General features: G+C 39.4%; 1 protein-coding gene across 1 annotated transcript in view; it reads right to left on the minus strand.

Annotated features, from left to right (window-relative positions):
* Window positions 1-3,324: 3,324 nt before the first annotated feature.
* LOC102382210 (roundabout homolog 2-like) overlaps window positions 3,325-18,805 on the minus strand; it is an 89,129-nt gene continuing 73,648 nt past the window's right edge. Inside the window, exons 13-15 of the mRNA XM_025194803.1 lie at window positions 13,712-13,972; window positions 4,819-5,019; window positions 3,325-3,649 (exon numbers count right to left, since the gene is read on the minus strand). Of these exons, the coding sequence (XP_025050588.1) occupies window positions 3,648-3,649; window positions 4,819-5,019; window positions 13,712-13,972 (464 nt within the window). The 3' untranslated portion in view covers window positions 3,325-3,647. The remainder of the gene's footprint in view (window positions 3,650-4,818; window positions 5,020-13,711; window positions 13,973-18,805) is intronic.

Raw genomic sequence — 18,805 nt, forward strand, 5'->3', positions numbered from 1 at the left:
AAGAAAGTGACTTAGAGCATGTCTATGTATAATGGGATATTGCACCTGTAGCTGCCCTAGTGCAAAACTCCAGTGCAGATAAGCTACACCAGTGCAAAGCAGGACTTCCACAATATGACAAATGGCAATTTCAAACCATGTGTCTACAATCCTTGTATTATATTGATCTAGCATATCTAAAATGGAGTTTTGGCACCAGTATAGCTAAATAAGTGTAGTTTTATTGTTACAACTGTTCTAATTATAGACAAACTTTAGATAAACCCAGTGGTGCCCAACCTTTTTGCCCCACAGGCCAGATGGGCAGTGCCTAGTCTAGCTTTGGGATGGGTCTTGCTAGTAGGATAGAATGGTGTATGGGGAAGATATGGTAAGGGCCCAATCTGGCTGTGTGGGAGCACGGCAGGGAATGACTTAACCCCAATTCATCTGTGAGGGGGGAGTGGCTGTGGCCTGGCCCTGATCCAGATACCTAGAGGGAAGAGGTCTAGGCTGGCCCTAATCCAGCTGCATGGGGATTGAGAATTTGGCAGTGGTTGAGTGGTGGCAGTATTGCTACTGCTCCCCACTGCCAAATTTCCCTACTTGTGGGGAGCCCCATGCCCTAGATGCCATGGCTCTGTGGGCTGGATGTGGTCCTCAGGCCATGGGTTGGGCGCCCTTGGATCAGTCCTGTGATGGCCAACATTTACCACTGGCCAAAGCAGGCACAACGGCATTGACTTCAGTGACTGCTGCTACTAGTTTTGGTGAATTTGTAATAGAGTCAATAACTTTGCTCAAAAACAGCACTAAATGAAATGAACTGTAAGTGGACAGTGATATTTATAGCTCAGTCTATGTTATTATTGCCTGATTGTTCCCAGTTTCGGTTTGTTTACAGTTTTTCACATATTGACTCCTTACTCGAGTTCTTTTAACATAGGTTTGAAATGTGAATATGTTTTATTTTTTCCCCAGTAAATATACAATACACACTTCAACAGTACTATTAACCAACTTTTTATGCCAATTAAACTTTGCTGCACTAACAATACCAATGAAACACATTAAGAGGTCATACTTTTTTGTGAAAAAACTGTAGCCAATAAACAAATAAAAAAAAAAAACAATTCTAAGTGCTGCCACAAAATCCCTTTTGTTTAAACACGTTATTCACAATAAATGTTTTCCATTTTAAAAAATGAAAGAATACTTCTTTTAAAATAGTAAATTAAACTGCATTTTGAAAAATATGTATTGTGGTTCATTGGAAGTACACTGTATAGAAAAGAGAGAAAAAAAAAGAGACATCACCTGTAAGAAAATGGAGACACTTTGCCATACACACCGACTCCTTCTTATGAAATATTGTAAGCAACTTATTAATGAACAAAAACATACAGAAGCAGATGGACAAGTTAGTGAATATCATGGTACTGCACAGCTTTAATACTGACACACATTTACTTTCCAGTGGAAGAGATAAAACACATACCTGAAAGTAACTGGAATGGCTTTTATAAACTTCTAATGGTACCAATGTTTAAATAGTATTTAGTAAGTAAGGTGTTCCACCAAAGCTCAGCACAGCGTTCAAATAAATAATCCAAATAAATAATCTTTTTGTGATATAAAAACATCAAAAATCTTATACCCTTTTTACCTCTGTTAAATATTTTCATTTTAAACAATGGTTTTAACTATATCCATTAAACCAGCAGGAAAGTTACATAGATTTTTTGGTTAAATATATAAATGAATTCATACCTTTGCTTTGATTTCTTTTGGCTTGTAACCTGCTAAGTAACAATGTTGGCCTTAAGTAAAGTCATTTTTTTTTTGATATTCGCTAGTGCTGAGTTAAAAATGATAACTGCAGTGTTTTATCTTATCATGGAACAATTTAATGGAATGAAAAGCAACACATAAATTTAGCAGTATAATTTACTTGTCCTAGGATTTTTCCATCACTAAAAGTGTACTTAATACTGGTGAGCTCAAGGCAATATAAACAACAACATAGACTGGTTATACTTAAAAAGTGTATAAATGCAAACTTGTGTTCATGATCAAATAGCTAACAGAAAAAAGCTGTAGAAAGAAATATTTAAATTAAGTATTGAATGAATGTGCTCTACATGTACATGTTTCTAATAGTTGACATCTTAGACACTGAGATTTCAGGGGTTTATGAAATTTAAACTAAGTCATGGAAACTAATGATGAGACAGGATACTGTTACTAATGCCCACTTACAGAGTCTGGTTTATTCAAAAAGCGTATAAACATGCGTTATTTTCTCATTATTGTAGAATTTAAAAAGCCTTAGAAATAGGTCCAAGATTTTCTTTGTTTGAATCCAATTTTTGAGAATGTATCAAATTGCAAGAAACATATTTCCTACAAACTTGCTTTCTTTTCAAATGCTAATACTTTTTTACTATTGATTCAGTGGATTTCACTTCAGATATTGAGGACTTCAGTTAATGAAACACAAAGACTTGTTGAGACTGCATAAAAACAATTAATGTCATGAATTGCAGTGGTGCAGCTCTATCCTCTGTACTGTACATGTTTTGGAAAGATGAAATAAGATATTTTGACATATTTCTTTTTTTGGAAGCAGCCTGAATATATCTCAGTAATAAACTGCATCTTTAACTACTTGCTTGATATTCCTAGAGTTCATATTGTTGTTTTTTTTCTGGGAGATCTTGGCATTATAGTTTGGGTTGGAGAAATTAATTATGGTAATCCTTGTTTAAACTGCAATATAAAAACGCTTTAGTGAAACACCTTAATTCCTTGAATTTGTTGCAAGGGTCCCCCCCTCTTATTCAGTTGCATTTGGTGGGTAAAAACTGATATTAAGAGTTGAGAACCTTCTAATTCTATTCAAAGGTCCATCTCATGCTATACTCTTTTCTTCATATTCACTTTTGAAACTCATATTTCCATCCTTTGACCCCTTTTTAAATAGTAAAAGCAACCATGTTGCTTTTTATTACACAATTTAATTCTGTCCCTGATGTCTTCACTAACATCAATTTTGCCTGTCATCTTCCTATTTCTACACCCCAATGGAAAACCATCTAACATACTCCATTACATCCAATGTTATCCAACAAAGTTCACAGCACATAAACGCTCTTCACACATTCAGTCTTTTTTTCTTCTTCATGTCACGAGGAGTAGAGTTTTGTGCTTATCACCAAATAAAATTGCAGTGCAAACTTTAAACATAAAAGTTACACAATTAAAAGTTAATATATGGCACCACAGCCTATTAATTCACATATAGTACAACAGACCAATTAAAACAGACAATAATATGAACATAGCTAAAAAGGTGAGCTTGCATAGCAATGCAACAAAAGAAATTATATACAGAGGGAAATCCTTTTCATCCTTCAGGGTGATTTTTTTTCTTTCTTTTTTATATACTCCTGACAAGAAATAGTTTAAGGTGGATGGTGTATTAAAGAGAAGAACACAAGTAAAGTATCTGTGGGATATGTGTGGCTGTGTGTCTTTACATTGCATTTACAGTTCTTTTAATAGTACATAAATAAAGAAAATGTTCATTGCACTGTTTAGTGTCATCACTTCCATGAGTTCAGACCTGATGGTCCATCAGAGCAGCTTGGGATGTCTCTTCTTAACTACTCTATAGAAAGAGATAGAGAGAAAAAAGGTTGCAATATGTAAGAGAAAGTTAAATGTAAAATTACTGCAGCACACACAATAAACATGCTTAGTTATTTTGTTCAACTTTCTTTTGGATAAGAAGTGTTTGACATTTAGCACTTACCAGGCGTCATCTTTGAGGTACAACATTTCACTGCATGTAGGGGGAGAGGTGTGTGTGTGAGAGAGAGACAGAGAACTATTGTGTCTTTCTCACCATACAGTGTGGTAACTTGGTTAATACTAGCAGTGTCTACATGAGATGTTTTCTGCAGTTCCCTAATTAGCCCTGCAGTAAAGTGTCTCTGTCTACATGTGCAGAGATGTTAGGCAGGAGTAAATTAACTAACTCTGCTGTAGCTTAGTACTGTGTCTGAGACAAGTACTATCCTACGGCGGAGTTTTTTACTCAGCCACAACACGTAAATGCTGACAGGGCTGGCTGGAACATGAGAGTGCTGCCATGTGGGGGTTGTCCGCCAGCTAGCCCCACACTATAGCACCATCATACCCCAGTCAGCCACTATACACCACAATGAGCCAGGCAGAGCAGCCCCAAGTTGGTGGGCTGACTCCTGGGGCCCCCTGCCAGCCAGGGCTTCACCACTCTGGCTCAGTGCTGCAGTCTCAGGGGCACATGTAAGTGCTGTGCCCAGGAGCAATAAACTCTGGCATGAACCGTGCTACTTCCATGTGCAGATGCATCCACTAAGAATCTGTTTTGCCTCTTAGAGTGTTATGCAAGTGTTATGCAAGTGCTGTACAAGGTAAGGGGTTGTTAGTACTTGGGTTAACAAAAGACCTGTTCTAACGCTCAGTGAATTCAATTTCCATTTACACTATCATTGCAGACTTACAGATATATTAAATAAATGGCCCTAGCATACATCACAGCATTGCATCTATTAAAAGCACTTTGTAGGGTGCAGTCTCACCGAAGTCTACTGCCAAAGAGAGATGAATTTAAACCACTTGGCCTCATCATAGGGAAGAGACCTTTCAGAAGTGACAACAATCTGGGTCAGAATCATATCTGACTGTCAGAATGAGCCTCCTCCTCTCTAGAGTTCAATCCTGTATCACTGAAACTATTAATGAGGTTTTTGTGTCTCTTTTGACAGTTTGAATTGTAACTACAAAGGCACTTACATAATTCACCAGTAAACTGTCCTTGACTGTTTGATCCCACATAGCCTACATCTAGAAGGTCACTGGCATTGCGTTGGTGACCTCCTCGCAAGACTTCACCTTTTCTGGGTCCAGTTGATCCTTTAGAAGATGCAGTTCCTGAAGAACTGTGACCACCTGGGGATGGGAAGCTGGGCTTACTATATGGCACCAGTGCCTCCTCTAGAAGAAAAGAAAACAGAAACAAAGTGAAAACATAAATTCTCTATGAAGTACATTACCCAGATGAGAACAAACATCCATTAAAGATTGCATTTAAACGGGGTTTTGTTTTCTTTTGTTTTGCTGTATGATATGGCAGCAGTACCTAAAATACCTCCATGTTCATTCTCTACTGCTTCCACAACAATGAAAACAGCATGAATTTAATCTTGTTTTCATGTACACTCATACATTTGTTTGTATTAATTATAAACATCTAGATTCATTATGAAAAAAGAGATGATGAATCATAGATTGCTTAATAAAAATAGACATACACATGCAATACAATTTCCAGAATAATGTAGCTATGATTAGATTTTTGCTTTAAGCTTGGAGAAACGTGCTTTTTTCCCCCTTTTCTTTGGTTTAAATTATGGTTACATTACCTCAATCAATTTAGATAAAGAACTACAGTATCAGCTAATTTAATTAGCTTCTTTCAGTTCAGTAATTTCCAAGGATGTAAAAGCATATTGGCGATTATTTTACTGGTTGTAAATTCCAATGGAAAACTGTATTGTACAAGTAATTTTATGCTTGGAACATTTGGGATGTATACATTTTTGTCTTTTTCTTCTTGGTGCTCTACACTGGGCACAGGTTTAGTTCTCTGCTTATACCTCCTTTCAAGAAAACCTTTGACATGAGGCTGCTAAAGGGAGGAGGACCATACCTAGAAGCAGTGCCCTCCAGCATCCTGCTGCTTTTCATCAGGAATTGAAAGCAAAAGAACGGAGTCCACATGGGACTTTAGGTGGGCTAATTAACACTTACGAATGACAGCCTGACTGTAGCACTTCATGGATATTAGGACGCAGCCTAGATGGAGTAACTTGATTTCGGACACTATGTTTAGGACACTACTGCAATGGATAGTAAGTTTACCACAAAGACACAATCAAGGACTAACATCTGGTACTCACAGATGCACATCCCTATGTTTTTTTCACAATATCTAGCAAAACAAGGCCTCAGACTTGATTGGGGTTTGGGTACTGCTATTACTATAACAATGGAAGCAACAAAGAGTAGGAATGGTCTGGCACACAAACCATAGAAGCAAGCCATTTATTTTGTAGAACTGGCTTGTTTTCTTGTACACAGGGTGCTCAAGCCATCTTGAGGAGGGAACCTTGGCAGTTTGTAAAACCTAGGTTCAGCAAAGAACTTAAATACATAGCTAACTTTAAGCATACAAGTAATCCCCATTGAAGTAAATGGGAATACTCACATGCTTATTTGTCCTTGCTGAAGTACTTTACTGGATCAGAATCTAAGCTGGGTTTCTCTTTCTCTTCTTCCCATTACTAAACATTGCTACTGAGTGAGACATGACTCCTTCAATACAGGGTAAAGAAAGATGGGGATGTTTGGAAATGGGAAAGGAAGATGAATCTTAAAACTCACAGAGAAGGACACTAGCTCTTCAGGGAATAAGGACTGATATCAGTTTTGTGTACTATGATTGTAGTGTCCTTGGTAAAATGTAAGCAAACACTTAAAAGATATAAGAAAATAGCATCTGTCAAAGACCTTTATATTTTATTAACAGTTTTTAACCAGCAAGCTTTAACAAGCAACCCAGATGGCAACCTTCTGACTAAAGACTGCCTGAAATATGGTACAATGTGCAAAGAAAGCAATAAAAGCAAATAATGTAAATCAGTTTAGCAGAGAGCTGGCTGCATGTTTTGGGAATGAAAAGCTGCTAGTTGCACAGAAGAGTTTGTGTGTGAAATATATTGAAAACTTATTTGGGGGGGAGGGTTTCTATTTTTTCTAAGGGTAAGGGTATAATGGGTATAGTGAAATATTTAAAAAGATCCTATCATAAATCATATCTCTGTTAATAATTTAACCGAAAGTATTCTGGTGTGAGACACATATATAATACATAAATTAAATCATTATATTAAATCACAAATGTAACAAAGGATTCTAATATTCTGTCTAAATCCCCTAGTCAGTTCTGAAGTTCTTCAACTATGCTTCTTGAGTGGCATTTTTTCCCAGCACTGTGATCCTCAAGAGGTCCACTGACTATGTTTTTCCCTTTGCAGGACTGAGCTTTAATTTGCTACAGTTCTTGCACTTATACAACAGGAGAAGTCTTTATATAATCCATTTCAGTTGAGCAACTAATGACTTCATGATTATCAAACCTGGTCTTACATTGTGCTGATCACTGAGGTAACTCAACATACAACATTTAGGGTTGAAGCTACTAGTTGGAACACCTTAGAGATGATCAAAAGTAATCAGCAAATACACTTTCTAGAATTAGGCTATGGGTGCTCATTTGAAAAATACAAGGACTTGAGGAGCAAGAGTGCACAGCTAAAACCAAGGGAGTGCACAACTAAAACCTTCTGGTTACAGGTCACGGGCTGAGAAGGGAGAGAAGAAGTGAGGTAGTAAACAGAAGACTGCGGTGCTGCTGCCACTGTGAAGGCTTCAGCTTCTATGACCACAGAACGCGCTTCCGAGAGAGAGGCAGTGGTCTGTTGGGAAGAGATGGCCTCCACCTTACTCCACTGGGGAAAAAGCTCTTCTCAGCCAGAATGGCTGACCTGCTCAACCGGGCTTTAAACTAAGCTCACCAGGACATGGGCAGACAACACCACAGCAAATTCACCAAGCACCAACTGCAAAATCAGCAGGTTAGGATGCTCAAGGGAACCCACTCCTACCCTAGCCCAGGAACAGAGCTTTTCCATGAGTACAAGGAAGCCTAGGGCCTCCAATGGCATACTTACTTGCCTATACACTAATGCTAGGAGTTTGGGGAATAAACAGGAGGAACTGCTAAACAAAAACGACTATGATCTCCTAGGGATAACAGAGACCTGGTGGGGCTCCTCTTATGACTGGACTATGGGTATAAATGGTTATACCCTGTACAGGAGAGATTGTGCTGAAAAAAAGGGCAGGGGTGCAGCTCTCTTTGTAAAGGAGAACTATACATCCCTACAGGCTGAGACTGGTATGCAAGGAGGATGACTGGAGATGCTTTGGGTTAGAATATGAGGGAAACGTGGTGAAGGGGATACAATGGTAGGAATCTACTACAGATGTCCAAATTAGGAACAAGAGCTTGGCCAAGAATTCGCCAGGGACCGGCCAAAGCTGCATACTCTCGGTGCACGGTTGTCATGGGAGACTTCAACTACCCGGACATCCCATGTGAAGAGCACTCGGCCGAATCCAATTGGTCTCAAAACTTCCCTATATGCGTGGATGAGCTCTACCTGTCTCAAGAAGTTTATGGGCCAACAAGAGGTAAGCCACTGCTGGACCTGGTGCTGGCCAAAGAGGATGATCTTATCAGTGACCTAAGAATTTAAAGGAACCTGGGTGACAGTAACCATGAGTTGATTACTTTCACTATCCATCACAAAGCTGGCAAGTCAGCCAGTAATGCAGCAGTCCTTGACTTTAGGAAAGCTGATTTTCATAAGCTCAGGAGGCTTGTTTCTGAGGCCCTGACAAGCCAATCTGTTTAATGATTACTTTGCATTGGTTTTTCACCAGCTCAAAGGGACCACCCTGCCTTACATGATGCGGGACAACCAAGGTGAGGGCCAATGTGGTGCCCACCTTCAAGGCAGACCCAGGAAACTACAAGCCAATCAGTTTGACCTCAATCCCTGGGAAAATTTTGGAAAAAATTATCAAAGAAACCATTCTTGACAGGCTAACAGAAGGCAACATTCTGAGGGACAGCCAGCATGGGTTTGTTGCGGGTAGGTCTTGCCTGACCAACCTCATTTCCTCCTATGACCAGGAGATGTATCACCTGGACAAAAGGGAAGAGGTTGATATCATATATTTGGAATTTAAAAAAAAGCCTTTGACCTTGCGTCCCATGATGTTCTCACGGAAAAATTGGGCAACTGCGGCCTTGACTACTCCACAGTCTGATGGCTGGGGAACTGGCTCCAAGGTCAGATCCAGAAAGTGGTAGTTGATGGAACAAAATCAACTTGGCACTCAGTGACTAGTGGTGTCCCTCAAGACTCTGTTTTCAGTCCTGTACTCTTTAATGTCTTCATAAATGACCTGGACAATGGTGTCAGAAGCAGACTGGCTAAGTTTTCTGACAACACCAAACTTTGGAAAAGAGGGTCCACACTTGAGGACAGGCTGGTGATCCAGGCCAACTTTGATAGGCTTACAAAGTGGGCAGATGAAAACCTGATGGCATCCAATATGGAGAAATGCAAGGTGCTCCACCTCGGGTAAAAAAACCTGCATCACACTTATAGGCTCGGCAATGCTACACTCACTAGCACTATGACCAAAAGAGACTTGGGGGTTATGATTGACCACAAGATGAACATGAACCATCCATGTGATACCGCAGCTGCCAAAGCGAACAAACCTCTGGCTTGCATCTACCGATGCATCTCAAGCAAGACCCAGGATGTCATCCTCCCACTGTACTCAGCCTTGGTGAGGCCGCAGCTGAAGTAGTGCATCGAATTCTGGGCCCCGCAATTTAGGAAGGATGTGGAGAAGACTGAAAGAGTTAAGAGGAGAGCCACATGCATGATCATGCCTTACAAAGAGAGGCTGCCAGCTATGGGACTCTTCAACCTGGAGAAGCACAAGCTCAGGGGGTGACTTGGTGGCAGCCTATAAGTACATAAGGGGTGTGCATCAGGATCTGGGGGAATGCATGTTTACCAGAGCACCCTGAGGGATGACAAGGTGCAATGGTCACAAACTCTTGCAAGATCAGTTTAAGCTGGACGTAAGGAAATACTTCTTTACTGTCTGAGCCCCCAAGGCCTGGAACAGACTCCCCCCAGAGGTGGTGCAAGCACCTACTCTGGACACTTTTAAGAAACATTTGGATGCTTATCTTACTGGGATCCTTTGACCCTAGCTGACTTCCTGCCCCTTGGGCAGGGGGCTAGATGCAATGATCTTACCAAGTCCCTTCCAGCCCTAATGCCTATGAATCTATGAGTTCATACTCCTTTATGGGGGCAGCTAGATCATTGGTTGGGTGCTACAACAGTTGAGGTTACTATTGCAGCTAGTCAAGGACTAAAAGATTCTTTGGCTTATGTGGATGTAATTTACTGAAGAAATAATATGACAAATAATCAAAATTGTTCTCTGTATAAGTCATTCAATATTATGGAGAATAACACAAAATAATGCATCCTTCAGAAAGTACTCAGCCACAATTGCTGTTTTATATGTACAGTACCCAAATTGTGTTAAATTTTTTACAAGTAAAGTGTGCACAGTCTTTGTTCTGAAAGCTGTGAAAGATCGAACACATTTGCATATGCACAACTTGGAGCACTTTCCTGAGCCAAATCAATGGAACTATTTAGGAGAGTAAAATTATTGACATGTGTAAGTGCTTGGATAACTGGGATCTAAAATGTAGATATGAGGCACTGACTGAAAACAACACACTGGAGAATAAAAAGGAAAAGAGGACTTAAAGAATTACGAGGGTACCAGGATTCTTGATCCCTTCTGCTATGAATATATTATTCCATATAAGATTTCCATTGTAATAGAATGGAATACATTGGCCCCTTTAACCTTCAATCTAAAAATGCTTTCAAAATATTAACACACAGTATCAGTGAACATGTTTAGAATGATGTCAAGTAAATTGAGCAATTGTTCTTTTCAGAAAGAAGCCAATTAAAATTACTTCTTTGGAAATATTTTAGAAATGCAACTGCTATCTGATGACCCAGTAAACTTGATCATGAGTAAAAGAAACAGGTCGGGATAGATTTCAAACGGGAAAAAAGGTAAAGATGTCCATTCATAATTATTACTATCAAAATCATGCATAAGTATTTCCCATTAAAACTAGCAGAGAAAGAATATGCAGATGAAAAGCTGAAGAGCAAGAAGTTGGAGTGGAAAAGAAATACATATATAGTGGGTGCATCTATACAGATACTTTACTGTGGAGCCGGCTAATTAGCTCCACAGTAAAGCATCGCTGTCTACACGTGTGCCGGTATTAGGGAAACAGTAAATGAATTAACTCCACCATAGAATAGTACTGTTGGGGACAGTATCTTATGGAGGAGTAATTATCTTATGGAAGAGTAATTACCTGCAGTGAAATTCACATGTAGCCACCGACCATGGGTGTAAATTGCACCTGATCAGCCCAGCCAGCGAGGGGCCAGACCAGCGAGGGGCCTGCTGCCTTGCTACACAGCTCTGCAGGTTCTGCACCCTCATGCCCCGACCAGCCCTTCCACCACCTGATACCCAAAGTATGGGGTTGCCCCCTGTGCCCCTGCAAGCCCGGGCCTGCTCTGCCCCTGCTCAAATTGTTGCTGTCCCGGGCGTATGTGTAGACATTGCACCCAGGAGCAGTTTACTCTGGCTCCAACTGCTCTGGAGTTTATTGATTTGCATTAATTACTCATGTAGATGCACCCACTAGGCACTTGAGCACCACTATAATCCATTGCAGAGAGGTTTTGAGGTCAGTTCACTATATCCTTCCCACCAAAGAGAAGAACTGTAACACCTCCTAAGGTATATAACAAGGGAAGCCTTGAACTTCTTACATGCCTTGGACCTCCTCAGTTTCAAAGGACAAGCAGATGTTGTGACAAGTCATGCCTGTGTTTGTCCTGGAACTGAAATATCCTGGACTGGTGTATACATACCTTGTCCTTCTAATCAGAGTTTAGCATGAAGCTGACTGGTCTGGTTTGGGGTTTTTTTGTCATTGATTAAATGATGGAGTCTCAGTTTTAAAGGACAAGCAATGCATAATCACTCCATCTCTCAAAAAGAGACCTGCATCATTGGTCACTTTGGGCAGCAGAAGTGGTACTGATTAGTTGCCATCCTCTTCTGTCTCTCTGGTTTCAACTACTAAGAGAAGGAAGCCTAAGGTCCATCGCAATTATAACTTTGAACCGAGGAGTTAAACATAAATATATTTTGTTGCATATGTTGAAGAAATTGAAGCATCTGTTTTGTTACTCTTAAGGTTGTTATTGGACTATGCAAAGTAACTTTAAAATATTGTTATTGTTTGAAGCCAATATATGTACAATGAAGGAAGCAGAATATTCATTTAAGTTACCTTTCACTTGAAGGGAAGGTACTGCCCTTCATATGATGGTACTAATGAAGGAATCAGAAGCAATATTATGTTCTTAATAAGTTAATAGTATTTACTGGATCAACTGTTGTAGACATTAAGATAATTTTCTTTTGTCTAGAATTCAGCAGAACAATTTATTTCTTCCTGAGGCTGAGATAAAAGGGAATATATATAGGCTTGGAATGGATGTTGCATTTGTCCCAGGACAAGTTGTGCCTTTGTTTGTCCCACAACAGAAATATCCTGGATTGGTGTGTATGTACATCATCCTTCTAATCAGAGTTTAGCAAACAGCTGACTGCACTGTTATTTTTCTGTCATTGATTCAATGATGCAATCCTAGAATAACTGTTCAGATACACTTTGGGATGTCCCAGCATAAACTGTTACGACTTCTTATACCATGAACCTTTCAAAGGTATATCCTGGAATAATGCTTGTGGACATTTGGACAACTGTACTTTGTTCTGGGATAAACTGATTTATTCTGGGACACAATGTGACATCTGTTTATAGCCACTGGTACCATATTCATAAATCCATTCTCCAGGAACAGGTGCTTCCTGTATATCATTGTTTTTACAGACATGAGGTAAGCGTGTATATCTAGGAGAATCAGTGCTTGAATAATTATTATTATTTGTGCAAGTTTATTGCATGCACAAATATACAACATAACCCTAGAAAAGCACGGTGTATGCTTTGACTGTTTTCAGTTCCTTGTTTAATTGTCTCCTTGTTTGTTTTATTTAACCAGCAGTGAGCTAAGTATGAGGAGTGGGTTAAAGAAAATAGTTAAGGTATATGAAATGGTTGAAGTTAGGTTGACAGAGGAAATTGTGAATGTTGTTCAACTATATCTCCTGTCCAATCTCACTTTCTTTACACATTTTAACAAGCCTGAAATAAATGTAAAAGTCAAGATTAGTACTTAAAAAAGATAAGTTGCTGATTAAAAGTGGAAGACTGAAGTGCTGCCATGCTAAGCCTAACTGATGAAGATTGCTTTGTCATACCTTCAGATAAAGAGAAAACGATACTACAAATATAGCTGGAAAGAATGATGGAATGTCTGAAGTTAAGAAAGGTCAGCCTACTGCAGGCATACAAAACCAGCTAGCTTCAGTTTAGACGCTGGTTGAAAACACTGGGAAATATGACCCTCCAAGTACAAATAAATATATCATATCAGGAAATACTTAGAAATCTTTTCCTCTTTTCTTGCCAGCCAAGAACAGCGTTCTGCTTCCATTTTCCTTCTGCAATGTTTGGCAACAGTATGAATTCCCAATGCCATGTAAAGAATGCACTGATTTATGCTTTAATGCAATCTCAACGTTGCAGGAAGGAACACAGAACCTTGAACTTGGATCAAAGTAGATTAGCAGGCTTTCATTCCACTTGTGGATGTTTCATTCTTCTACTATGAGCCTTGAAAATGCTAGTCTCTGGTTTATCTCACATTGTTGTGAGTTATAAACCCTCAGTTGAAATGTTTCAAGAAGCTGTCTCTATTTTTGATTGGTGCAGCACACACACCTGATCCAAATGCTTGTTTGTGTTGGGCTTTCCTTAAATCTTCTTGACGTTCTGTGGAGCTTATCCATTCCTGGGTTTGTCGCTGCCATTCTAATGATGTTCTAGCTTGACGATCCAATGAGCTCTTTGTTTCATCTATGTTGGATGTATGCTGCCTCTCAAGAGAACTTCCTTTTCTCTCTGCCGAACCTCCGCGTTGGCCAGGGCCTATCTGCTGCCTTAAACCCTGACCAGGGGGCGGGTCTGGTGGTGGTGGAAGATCTAAAAAATGTGAATAAGATTTAGAACAAACTAATATTTAACTGAAACGAAAGATCTGTTTGAAGTTGCAGGAAAAAAAATCTCCCTTAAAAATTGTATGAGTCCCTTAGGAAGCTTTTTTTTTTTTTTTTTTTTTACTTTTTAAAGAAAATGCATATGCATGTTAGTCTGAAATGTTTACCCTTCATTACTAGCCTTGCACTTCAGTTGTTATGACACTAACTCTTTCAACCTGTCATTAAAATCAACAGAATATGAGTCATGACTTTTGTTTCTAAGCATGTGATTTATTTTCTTTTGAATGTACTGTACCTGGCTCATTCAATGGTAGTCTGGTGATTAAGAAAAGTTATGAAAAAAAGGATATTTTTATTTGTCAGGGTATCCTCATTTCAATCCAGTTGGGACCTGCTTCCTCACCCCAAGCATTTACTTTCATTTTTGGCATTTGGAGTTTGAATAAATTCAAAATTTGCAAGCACAACTTTATCAAAGTTGATCTCATTTCTAATTTTGAAAAGTATCAAATTAATTTAAATATTTTTTACCATTAAAACAATAACAATACCCTTGTCAAAATATATATTTTAAATAAATCCAGCTAATGATGGTGAATATTTTTGCATGATAGTTTCAAAATTCAGTGAAAATTTGTAATTGTTAAAATTTTTGAATAACTGTATATTTCAAGTCCTTATAAAATAGCCAACTGAACACTGAAATAGCCAATTTTGTGACATAAACATCAGATTTATATCCAAGTCACTAAGGTGCTACTATTTAAAACACGGTTTCAAACTAGGCTTTCAATGAAAAAGCGTGCTTTTTTCACTATACAGAAAGCTAGGACAGTGACAAAGCCTGGAGATGTGGACAATATGATTAAAAATTAAAATAGCCTAATAATAGATTAGGGTTTCTATTTAATCTGAGACCATTTTGAGAAGGATAAAAAGAAAATGGAAGCACCACAGACATTCAGCTAAGAAATTTTTCCATGCTGCTTACCTGTAGTGTATATACATCAACCTGCAGTTTATAAGTATGTACTACATTATGGTCAATTATGGCTATTTTTTTAGCATGTTGGGATAGGTCCTTAGCTGTAAGTCAGTATCTCTGTTGATTTAACACCTGGTGAGGCTCTATCCCTTTTTTTTTTATCCTTTGTAGATTACAGCAATGTAAAGACTTCTCATGGAACTTGAAAAGGTGTGACAAATAGTACAAATGTGTCATGATGTCTTGGGTTGTATCTACAATGAGAGTGAAAACGAGGAAGAGTTGCACCTTCTAGTGCCACTGTACTTTTGCTTTTGAATGGGGTGCTAAATATTCCACTTTGGAATATCTGTTTTCTAGCTAGCATGAGTTTATAATAATCTGTCAGCAGGTTTGGTGTGTACTTTATGCTCAGTACTAATTTATTTGAGACTTTTTTAGTTATGAATATAGCTGTGACCTTTCATGCCAATGAATGTGTTTGAATTATGGTAGGTAGAAGAGGGAGGGTATGGGAGTCTGCCAATGTTGAAATTGTTTTATGATGTTGGCTTCCAAAATGTTTTTTCTTATAATTGATGTTATTGCAATCATAGCCGGTTAACTTACAGAACCACAAATTGGCATTTGCTTGTGCAATTTGAAAGTCAGATCACTGAAGGTATAATGTATAGCCTCTGTTTGGACATCCATTGAATCCAGCAAAAGCAGCCATTATATAATGTTGGATAACGACATTCTACAAAATAGGACTATTACAGTTTAAAATGAACAAATGTGAAAAAAATAATATGGTGGAACCTAAATGTGTGGCAGACAGTAGAACAGAGATAAAAACATCAAACATTACATTTAAACAGTATTTCAGTATTATTGCTTCACAGGCTACAGAGACTTTCATCTGGAAATCCCAATGCAGATTGAGAACTCTCAGTAACCAAACACCGGTGAGGAAAAAAGAGATGGGAACAGGAGATCTGTATTTGTTCGGTTACAACTCCTGGTTCTGCAGGGAATTTCCTTAGTGAGTTCAGGCAAGAAATTTAACCTAGCTTTCCTTCTTTATCTGTCTCTAAAGTAGGAATAATTGTTATATGATGCCCAGCAGGGATGTGGAAACTCACATTTATAAAGCATTTTGATAAGATCAGATGATTTTAAGTGAAATGTGGTATTATTTTTCATAAGGCTTCGCACACATCTGGAAGTATTACATGTAAATGCTTCCATTGCACATTGTTGGCCAGTTGCACCCTAAGCGAGGATGAACTATGTCTGGGTTCAACTGTAAGGATTTATGCTGCCACCAACCAATCTCTCTCTGATAGAGCTATCTAATTATTTGCTGTCTGGCAAGGTGATACCCCCTCCATTCCTTATAAAAATGCTGAGAAAGAGGTACTCCCTTCAAAACTCCCCACTTCTGCTTAAGCAACTTGTATGCTCTGCACCAGTAATCTCCCCTGCCTTAGTTATAGTTACCAGATACAAACTGCTGTCTCCCTGCACCTATATAAAGACCTTTCTGCATCTGGGGCCATAATAAATCTCTTCCCGTATCAGAGAAGGCTGACCTGGACCCCATTCCCCCAACCCTTTGAACATAAAAAACTTGTGCCCATAGATGCGTCCTGTAAAATATTATACATATATACATATACACACACACGCACAAAGTAGGAATTTAAGTTATCAAAAAATTAGAGAGACTAGGATTTACAGTCTCAGTTCCCTATGCCCAGGTCATTATCACTAGACGTTTTACAATAGCATGTGCTGAGGGAAGCAAAATCATTCCCTAAGATCAACTGCTCCAGAAAAGTTGCAAACCAAAGAGTAGTGATTTCCCTGGAGACATCCTGATGCATAACTGCATTAACAAGTACTTTGGTTTTTCCATCTAAACATAGATGACTTGTAAGAGTTGATAGCAGGAAGGCACAATTTAAAGGTTCTGGTAAAAATGGGGAGTGGAGGTGCAGACCCCCTTTGGATCTTTCTATCTCTCTCCCTCTCGCAGTGGTGCCACATCCCAACTGAAGCAGCGGCGGGGACAGGATGAGGCACGGAGGGCTGTGCTCTGCTGCTGGTGCTTCGGCAACCTCTGGCCACCGGGGGAGCTGCAACAGGCTCTGCCTGCTGACGTTGCGCTCCCTGCTGCTGCCACTTACCCAGCCTTTTTCTGTGGGAGGATTTGGAGCTGCAGCAGCAGCACAGCCACCTTTTGCAGACCCCCTAGATGTGTTCATCAGAGCCCCCCAGAAATCTGGGAGAGGGTGGGGGATGGGTCTCTGTGTGCTCCCCGCCTCTACCCCGCAATGCACCACCTATGCATCCAAATAGGATTTCTCTGTTAAATGTCAGGTACAACATTTATCCTGGATGTCCAGACCTGGCTAGCAGCTGACTGTTTTGGTGTGATGCCAGCCAAGACACCATGAATACTGTCTGATAACAAGATTAATATAGGAAAAAACTGCAAGGTGATTTATAATTGAAATGTGGGGACAATGGCAGCCTTCTTTACTGGTTTTACAGTTGAGGGACTGGGAAATCAGATGCTCTAGGAAAGCATAACCCCTGAGAAGAGACTATGAGATTTAGTTTGGGATTAGTTGAGCCACTGTTAAGAGTGCAAAGTGCTAGTTAGATTACAGGTCAAGTCACTGCAGGTACCACTCTAGCATGTGCTTGCAGTCTCATGATACACTTGACAAAAATGGCCTATGGTAGAATGGTTAGCAGCAAGCACCCTCTTTTGCAGAAGCAGGTTATTCTTTGTTTCCCTTTGATTCCTATTGGCTCATTTACTAAGAAGGCAACCTGTGAGGCATTCCTTATAATTAGTGTGTGTGTCCCCCACACTGTAACCTCAGCACAGGTGAATTGAAGCAAAGATTGGTTAATAACCAGGGATCCTGATTTTCTGTGATAAAAAAAAAAACCCTCCAATTTTTGTATTAAAAAAGTAACACACAATCCACATTTTTCCATGATATATATTCCAGGTGGTTCTGTAATATTATATATATAAGTGCTGGGTTTTTTGATCATGGAAAAATGTGGATATTTGGGGTTTGGGGGACTTTTTTAATCAGAGAAAACCAGGATCCCTGTTAATGACAGACTCAGGGACAAAGCTGGGAGGGGATCCCAGAAGACCTGAGTCCAATGTTGTACTATCAACAGATCAGCCCTACAAGCTTTTTGCCCTTCAAGCATTCTAATGTCTTCTTAGGTGTCTCCAGGTAAGTTTTTCGACCAGGAAAATAATACTTGGAGAATTCTCCCAGATCATTTGAACATGCATATACAGCTGGGGACAGGTGGTACTTGCTCCTTCTGCTAATCGCAAGTGTAAATCAGCAGAGACAAACAGGAGAGCCAATCATTTGGGTAATTAAAAAAGAAGGAACAAACACAAAAGGACTTTGCAAGTGGGAAGTGGGAGTTAGAGAGAAATAGATTAGAGCTCCCTCTCTGGGGGCTGCCAGAGAGTTGAAAAGAGAGAAAGTGCTCCTAAGGGGCTGAGGTGGGTGGAAAAATGGGCCGCATGACTAATCTGAGACAGGAATGTTAGGCAACCCTGACATGACTTATTTTGGACATTTCTGCTGGCTAGCAAAAGGCATGAATGAAGTAGAAAATAGAAGGGTTGCCTTGAATTTTTTCTCGGGAACTTGTTCATCTGAATACAGCTACAGCCATTTATTTGGGTTTTATAGTTTGTGTAAAATTACCTAAAAGTTATGCTTCTGATGAAAGATCATGTGAATTACAGTCATTTCTGATAAGAGCTGGATCAAGATTTCAGGAAATCCAAGAGATGAT

The sequence above is a fragment of the Alligator sinensis genome, unplaced genomic scaffold (assembly GCF_000455745.1).
Source record: "Alligator sinensis unplaced genomic scaffold, ASM45574v1 scaffold1134_1, whole genome shotgun sequence".
Lineage (NCBI taxonomy): Eukaryota > Metazoa > Chordata > Crocodylia > Alligatoridae > Alligator > Alligator sinensis.